The sequence below is a fragment of the Convolutriloba macropyga genome, unplaced genomic scaffold (genome assembly GCF_964194025.1).
Source record: "Convolutriloba macropyga unplaced genomic scaffold, txConMacr16.3 SCAFFOLD_5175, whole genome shotgun sequence".
Lineage (NCBI taxonomy): Eukaryota > Metazoa > Xenacoelomorpha > Acoela > Convolutidae > Convolutriloba > Convolutriloba macropyga.
Genome location: NW_027453667.1, coordinates 9,516 through 17,806, shown reverse-complemented (window position 1 = coordinate 17,806; position 8,291 = coordinate 9,516). Strand labels below are relative to the sequence as shown.

The 8,291-nt window shown below is 59.6% G+C and overlaps 1 protein-coding gene across 1 annotated transcript; it reads left to right on the top strand.

Annotated features, from left to right (window-relative positions):
* Positions 1–266: 266 nt before the first annotated feature.
* Positions 267–3,679, top strand: LOC142358460 (uncharacterized). Its single transcript, XM_075409855.1, has 9 exons — positions 267–543; positions 714–1,537; positions 1,695–1,820; positions 1,920–1,961; positions 2,087–2,322; positions 2,414–2,519; positions 2,692–2,835; positions 2,948–3,265; positions 3,399–3,679. The coding sequence occupies exons 1-9, from the start codon at positions 267–269 to the stop codon at positions 3,510–3,512; spliced, it is 2,187 nt and encodes a 728-aa protein (XP_075265970.1). The 3' UTR covers positions 3,513–3,679.
* Positions 3,680–8,291: the final 4,612 nt, after the last annotated feature.

Sequence of the window (8,291 nt, the reverse complement as noted above, 5' to 3'; positions counted from 1 at the left end):
GCTGTGACTTGTGATCCCGTACTCCGTTGTGATGGAAAAGCGATACCACGGCTTGATCTGCTTGTGCTGCCGGTCTCGCACAGCCTCCCAACCGCAGTTGCGATCTTGTTCCAGAGTCGCAGCGCGAGCGTCACAAGTGCTCGTATTACCGGAGGTTTGCACGGCTGCATTCGTTTGCCGGAGTTAACGGAGTGAAAGCCGCAGCCCGAGTCCTGTTTCCGATTGACTTTCTGTCCGTGACTTTGCTGCGAGGATTATAAACCAACATGTCCGCACAGAGCGTACAAGGCGCTTGTGCCGGGTTGCCGACGTTGTCTCGCACCGAACCGGTCGCGACGCCACGCACCCACAGAGGGCGAATCTTTCGCTCCAAGACCTCCGCTCACGGAATGCGCGGAGTGCGATTGCCGGGTGCGAACCAGCCCCGCAACGGCCCTTGCAGCAAACATTCATCAGCGGGACAGAGCACACCCAATTGCTGTTGGGGACGTTTCACCCTCCCCGTCGGTGGTTTCCGTCCTGGTCCCTTGACTTACGCTCACGGTTTGTGTTCACTCCGTCATGCTCTCTCTACTGTCACTCCCACACCTTTCACGACTTCTCTCACCCTTCCCCAGCGATGATCTCGGGATCTTTCCAGCACGTGGCCAACGCAAGATCACCTCGAAATTGGAGCTGAGTAGATCGCACGACTCCCACCTTCCTGCTTCCAGGAGGATTGGTACCAGGACGTTCAGTGTCTCGTGCCGGACCCCGGCCATCTTCTCGGCCCGCACGTGCTGCAGCAACTGAAGAGGCAGTGGGCGATGACTCGCCCACCCCTGGTACTGCGCCCTGTCAAACAAATCATTGCGGATTACATGATCTTAGCCGGGTCAGCTTCATGCTGCAGTCAATGGCTGCTCCGTTCAGGAGCCTGTCAAACAAGTTATTGCAGATTACACAATCCTGGCAGGGTCAGCTTCATGCTGCATTCAATAGCTGCTCCATCAAGGAACCGTCCCTTCCTCCATCTGCCCAACTGCTGGGCGTGGTCTCAGTTTGTTGGACAAACCCCTGCAACTGTGCCCTGTTCGGCCCCCGCCCCTTGAACTCGCTTCGCTCCCTTGCAGCATTTCTTGAAGCTGCCATACCATGCTTAGTCCGACCACCTGCCTCCCTGCCTCCCCCCCTTTCCTTCCCCACCCCACCCCTCACAGGCGCGACTGCCGCGGCCACGGCGCTGGTGGCTGCATCAGCAATGCTGCTAGTGCCTCCCTCCCTTGCCGCTGGGCCTACAAATGGTGCGGCAGCGCAGCAGGCCATGATAGAAAGCGCCTGCGAGGTTGTGTATGACAGCCAGATGGCGGGGTCGAGCGAGCCCCGCCCCGCCGATGCATGCAAATTCCTTGAGGAGTCAAAGGGGCTCTCCATCGTCTCCGTGTCAGCCCCAGCGCTCACCGATGCCAAGGGGGCCGACGGCAGCACCCCCTTGGGCGCAATCTTGGGCTTGCTTGGCCTTGGAGCCGCAGCGGCGTCCTACTCCTCGCAGGGAAAGGTGCCATCCCTTTTTCCTTCCCATGCCGTCACAACTGAGAGTTAATCCTAGCGCGCATCACTCTCAAGTGACTGCATGCTGGGGCCGGCCCTCTGGCCTAGTTCCAGCGGCCCATGGGCAACTGACAGGACTCTGCCCGACTCCCGCCTCCTGCCAGTTGCGCGATGAGCTTGCAGCTGTGCAGGCCGAGCTTGAGGCACTCAGGGCGGACAAGCCGGCTTCCGCCCCTGCCCCAGTGGAGCAGAAGCCGAAGGAGGTGGAGAACGCGATGGCAGCAGTCAAGGTGCGTTTCCGGCCCATCAGGATGCATGGTGACGGCGGGAAAGAACATGGAGGTTTTGAGAGTCCGTGTTGCTGAGTCTGCTCTCTTGGTGATCATTAGGAGCCGGAAGTTGCACGTCCTGTCATTCAAGAGCCCATAGAGGTGTGTGGTGGGCCCGCGCGGTTGCATTTTTCTGCAGTGAAGCAGACGTGCTGGGATGAGTATTGATTCACAATATCTTCGCCCTGACCCTGTCTCTCACCCTGCCTTCTGATTCATTCTTACAGGAGGCTGATCCTGAGGCCGACGCCGAGGCCGGGTCTGAGAAGTTCTGGATCGATGTGCCGACCGATTGCTTCGGGGGCGTCAGCCCGGAGAGGAAGGCAGCGGACGCCCTTAGCACCCTCGTGACCTCAGTGGCAGTGCGGACCATCTTGGCTCAGGAGAAGGCGGCAGAGGGAGAGAGCAAAATTTACAGCGGCCTGTCAGAGGCCATCCAGACGCCCATGCGGAGCACCGAGACGTGCGGTGCCCGCCAGTGTTGTGTCTTACCTGCTACCAAGAGCATGATATTTTTTTTCTAGCGTCCGTCGCTAACACCACCTTGAATCCAGGTGGATCGCCGGTCTGATGACGGACAAGGAATACGACATGCAGGCGACCGGGGTGAAGATCCTTGAAATGCGTCTGCGCTACGCAGAGGCACAGTTTGATTGGACGGTGCGTGCCTGCCAGCTTCCTCTGACCTGAGACGGACCTTTGTTGCCTTCCTGCCCTCTCCTTGCTGCCCACTGGCACATCCCCTCTGCATCCCCTCTCCTCCTTTGCCGGTGTGCCCGGAGATACAGCGTGTTTGGGTCACGCTGACGCCAGCGCTGTGCCGGCGACACAGATGCTCAAGGCCTTGTCTGCCGAGGGCTGCGTGGAGGAGAGGAAGCGCCTCCAGGAGACGTACCAGATGGAGGCCGCTGCTGATGTGGACACGGAAGCCGCTGATGCCAGCGACGACTCCGAGGCACCGGCGACGGGCCCGCAGGTCGGCCCTGCTTTGCCTTCATGTGATGACCTCGTCTGCTCAGAGGCTCGGGGCTCTTCAGCTTTGGAGCACCTGCTGTGCCTAACGCCGCACCTCATGTCTTACTCAACAGGAGAAGGACGAGGACTGGATAGCGGTGCCTAAGGATATCTTCGGAGACTTGAGTCCGGAGCAGAAGGCGGCAGATGCCCTCCGAAACCTCTTCACCTTTGTGGCTGTGCGTGCAATCATGGCCCAGGAGGAGGGCTTCGATGGGTCAGGGCAGAGCGCGGTGTACAACGGCCTGGTGGACGCAGTGCAGACGCCCATTCGCAGCAGCGAGGAGTGGATGGGGAACCTCATCGAGGCTGGGGACAGCGAGATGAGGCTCGCCGCTGCCAAGATCTTGGCGATCCGCGAGCAGTATGTCGAGCGCCAGTTTGACTGGAAGGTAACTTGCGCAGGCTCATTGCGGCTCCAACCCTTCACCTGCACTCACTGTATCATCCCATCGGTGCCGTGCTTGTCGCCGTTTCGCACGCACTGACGACCTGCAACCTCTCTTGCACCGGTATTGGCTACAGACGGTAGAGATGTGGGCTGCAGAGGGGCTGCAGGAGGAGAAGCAGCGGCTCTGTGAGAGGCACCCGGTCATCCCTCCCAAGAAACTCCCAGCCCAGGAGACTCTGACGGTGTGAGGGTTTCTGCGCTCGAGCTGCGGGGCGGTGAGGCAAGAACAGCCGCCCGGCGGGGCTTGCGAGGCTTCCATTGCTCAGACAGACGCCTTGACAGGGTGCAGATGAATTCTCACCTGCCCGAGACAGAAATCGCAAGGGCGTTGCTTTGTTGGCAGTGGAGGCATGAAAGGTGACGAAAATAATCGATTTGTGTCAGTGCAGATGTAAGTAATAGTGAGGCTTCCTTTCGAGTTTGCCTCGCTAAATTCAGTTGCCACTTCGTCCCATGTCCCCTGGGCACGCGGTTTGTGGCCGGCAGGCATTAGAGTCGCCGTCAGCCGCTTGACGGTCACACCATCCCGGAGTTTGGAGGGGTGCCGGCACTCCGGGAGCACCACTCTCCCTGCGAGAGTCAGCTGTGACTTCGGAGAACCGCTGCATGTCTGACACATTTGTAGGCAGTGGTGTGCCCCGCGCAGCTCATCACGGCGTCTGGAGACCCGATGCCTGAGAGCTGCAGAACTGCAGGCTTGCTGCGGACCGCGGGCCGGCAGTTTGTTGATAGGTCTCTCTCCAGTCCTGAACCAGCTCTCAGCCGCTCCGCATCGAGCTTTCCCAGGGGCCCACTCAGGCTGTCTGGTGTATGGACCACGGTGCAGAGCGCCACTTTCCCGATCCAACGGCTCTCAGCTCGATGTGAACGCTAGCCCTGAGCCCTGCCGCAGCTGCCACTGGTGTGCGTAGGTCCAAGCGGCCTCAACACATCACCCAAAGGCCCATCTGCCTCGTTGCACCGTGCGTGTTGCCTGCCACAGGCTCAGACCTCGCCCGGCCTCCCCTCGACAGTCTTTCATCTCGTTCTGATTGACTGTTGTGGGGTGAAAATGGCCGGAATGCACCACTGACTGGCGGAGGGTGGCATTACAGCAGGGTCGACTCAGTTGCAGCAGTGGTGTGCACCCCTTGCAGGCCTGCGGCCGGGGGTGCAAATTTACTCACCCGGCCCTGGGTTGCTACGGCAGAGTAATGGTGAACGCTCGTCTTGCCTTCCTTCAAAACTCGACAACTGTTGCAAGGTGCAGCCAGGCACCCAGCGCTGGACCTATCTGACATCGGTACAAACTGACCCCAAGCAATGTGCCCTACAAGACCTATGGAGAGAGAGAGAGAGAGAGGCAATTCACGAGAATGCCCAGGCATGTAGCGCCGTACCACCAGCCGAGGCCGTGCTATGAGCAGGGTGGGTTGGTACCCACCAGAGTGTAGTACAATTTAGAGCAGGCTCGGTGAAGCTCCTGAATGAATTGTTGTTGCATAAAAACATTGCAGAGAGTTAGTATTTCTGCCACCGCCCAGCGCTCAGCGCCAGCGCTGAGACTCTGATAGGCCGGTCAAGCGCGCGTGTAGATGTTTGAAAACATGGTACCTACACTGCTAGTGTTTATGTAAAGAGTGTATAGGTAGTGTATGCATGCGAGTATTTGCCATGTGTCCGATCCTGCATTCCGGGGTAGGGTACCAGCCATGCATGCGCACATAGCGGTAGTAGCATAGTCGTACCCTAGTCTACCATCAGTTGTGCGCGCGTATCGGGTATGGATAGGGACTCAAGGTGCAAGGCTGCTTGCGGTTGAAACGAGTTGAAAGATACCTTACCCTGCCGCCTGTCGGACCGTGTACTCGTAGAGCTAGCGGTACCTTTATCAGGTTAGGAGTACGTAGGTACCTTCGCGATCGCTGGGTACTAGCTAGTACGCGTGTCGTGTCTTCCCACTCCCAGTCGGTCGGCACCACTCGTTTTCAATTTTCATTGTTGCACATCTTTGCCAATTTGGTTGGTCACCTACCCTGACTGGCAAACCGCCAGCCCACCTACCGCTGTAAACACCATATATATGACCTCTACGAATACCGCCTGCAAAGCGCAGAGCGCGACCAATAGCCGTGGACTGGCGTACGTCTCCTGTGCTGCTCGGCCGTCGTTCTTCTCAGTGAATCGCTATCCGTGGAGGGGCTAATCGCACGCCTCTGCTGCTGGACCGCAAGGCAGTATCGCGCTTGCCCTGCCGTGAAGCGGCTTTGCAAGGTGTCGTCTAACTTGCGAGGGCGGTGGGGGGGGGCTTGACTCCGTGTTTTCATATGCTTGGGTAAGGAGCAGGTGACTGTGGGCGTCTAGAGGGCTGGACGACGGTCTGTATCGCTTGACCATCGTATGTGCGTGTGTGTGAACCAGGTACAGAGTGCAGCAGACAGACAGAGCACAGACCCAACTACACGGCTGTCCGCCACTCCACCTTAGCGCAATGGTGCTTGTGGTGCGGGAGGCAGAGATCAGTGCAAAGCCCTCCACCGTTTGGGCCCTGGTGGCGACCCTGAATTGGCAGGAGTGGGATGAAGACGTCAAGGCGGTAGAGAACATCCAGGGAGGCGGGCTTGTCAATGGCGGCAGTGCAGACTTGGTGCTGACCTCCGGAGCAAGAGGGACAGCAACCTTCACCGACGTCCGCGAGAATGAGCACTTTGCGTACGGAGCGCCGCTGGTGGGATGGGGGCTGCTCAGGGCGGAGAGCTCGCTGTCGCTGACGCCGATTGCCGGCGGCGAGCGCACGCATGCCAAGTACACGTTCAAGCTGGCGGGGCTGCTGGGCGGGCTAGCGCATGCTGCCAATTCACAACAGGTGGTCGGCGGGACGGAGTCTGGTCTGAGGCGCATTAAGGAGCTGTCTGAGGCTGCTGAGGGAAGGTGCGTCCTGCTGAACAATGCAAGCCCCCAGCGGACGGCGTCGGGGGAGAAACGTATGGGAATTCGTGGGATGGCAGAGAGCCAGAGTGAGTGTGTGGGTGAGGGCCGAGCGAGGAAGAGCTGCAGGCAGCAACGCCCGGCCCACTGGGGATTGAAGTCACTTGATCCCTTCGCGGGCATACTAACTCTGGTGGATTTGTACTGGCAGATGAGGCCAGTGGCGTCTGGACGTCTGGTCTGCCTGGCAAGCTGAAGACATGACCACGGAAGCCAGACACGTTTGATGTCCGGAGCTGCATGCATCTTGTCTCACTGAATCCTGAGTCCCGGAGCTGTGAGCGTGGTTTCAAGCTGGGAAATAACAGTTTATTGCCAGCGTTGGTGCCGGATGTCAAGACTCTTGCTCTTGGCACGGTGGCACTCGCGGCACACCGGAAAATAGAAGAGTGCCTCTCTAGAAACGTCTCGCCCAAGCAAAACTCGGAGGCATCGCTTGCGAACAGCAGCGAAAGAGGGCATGCATTGCATTAATGTGCTCTTCGTCCTCTGCCGCACCCACGGTTGCATGCCTCCGGTCGGGAAGGTGAGGGAGCCGGTAAAGTCCCTCCCTGTTTGTAGCCCTCTGGAAAATCCAGCGAAGCAATGTAACCTCCAGTAAGTCGTAAGCTGTGTTTCCTCGGCCGAATGGTTGCGATGATGCCAGGCTTTCTCACGGGGAGAGGGGGGTGCCCAGGTGATGTGAAAGCTGTCCTGTCCTGCATCTCAGGCCGCTGCACCGTGCGGAGAGAGCCGCATGGCAGCAATGGGAACTGATTCGGTTGGTCGGCACCATCGACCTCTTGAAGCCTTTGCAGAGGCGCTCAGAGGTTGCAACGAGACCATGCGGTTGGCAAGTGGGCTTGTCATCGCTAAAACCAGCATCAGCTGGCGGCAGCACGGCCGTCACAGATCTATGCGATGTCGCTGTGCTGATGGATGGCCTTCGACGCCTTCTCCGCTGCGGCTGCAGCCCGCCGGGCCAGCCGTCTGGCGTCCATGTTTCGCGACAGGGCGCTCTCCAAGGTCCGACGGGCTGTAGCGTCGGCGCAGTCCAGGCTACATACCGTGATCTGCTTGTTGGCGGCGACCGCCTTAGCCAGAGAGTGCGCCGCTGTGGTAGACACTGCCCGCTGCTGGTTGACGAGGCGCAGCTCTGAGAGAGCTGCGTCCGGGTTGCTGCCCTGCGCCGTCACCAGGCGGGCAAGGGCCTCCACGCCTCGGCCTGTGATATCGTTGGTTTCGAGGTTGATTTTGGCGAGGTGGCTATGGCGGTTCGCAGCAAGTCTCTCAGAGAGCTCCTCGGCGAATAGATCGTTGGCCCCGGTGGCACTGCAGTGGCAAGTGGTAGATCATGATGTGAGCCACAGGCAAAAGAGCGGTGTGGAAGCCAAACATTAAGTGGGGCAAGGAGGCTGCCCAGTACCGGCATAGCGGCGCACAGCAGCGGGAGTGGACGGGAAGCAGCAGAGAATGGGGCAAAAGTCGAGACGGCAAGGCAGCTATGGCCACCAACAGCACAGTGATGTTGCGAGGGCAGGGCGGGGCGAGTGAGGTGCTGCAGGGGGCAGAAAGGACCTCAAAGCAGTGAGGTTGAGAGTCTGTGCTCGAGAAGCAGGGAGCCGGGGGGGGAGCTACCTGAGGTTCACAGAGGTGAGCCAGGGGCTGGCGGCTATGGCCCGCGCCAGCTCCTCGAATGTCCGGTCCCTCTGAGCAGGCTCAAGCTTTCGGACGTATCTCATGCCGGCCAGGTTCAGCTCCCAGGGCGCTGCGCACCCGGCTTCATTGCCCTCTGTGGAGGAGCGCAGCATATCCATGGCCTCGCCAAACTTTCGCTGCTCCTCTGGGACCCTGCCGAGCGCCTCCTCCGTCATGCTGATCAAGCTCGCCATCTTGCTGGAGATCTTTCGCTGGCCATTGCAGTGCAGTGCCTTCCCATGCAATGGTGGCGGCTGAGAGGCAGCGGCGGCCTCAGCATTCCTTGCAGCAGCATATGCGCTCAACCGCTGAGCGACCCGCCC

Excerpts from the sequence above, each read along its gene's own strand:
- LOC142358460 (XM_075409855.1), top strand. The coding sequence starts at position 267 with ATGTCCGCACAGAGCGTACAAGGCGCTTGTGCCGGGTTGCCGACGTTG. Across the intron at positions 2,836-2,947 it reads CACCGGCGACGGGCCCGCAG|GAGAAGGACGAGGACTGGAT; the intron begins GTCGGCCCTGCT and ends CTTACTCAACAG. Across the intron at positions 3,266-3,398 it reads AGCGCCAGTTTGACTGGAAG|ACGGTAGAGATGTGGGCTGC; the intron begins GTAACTTGCGCA and ends TATTGGCTACAG.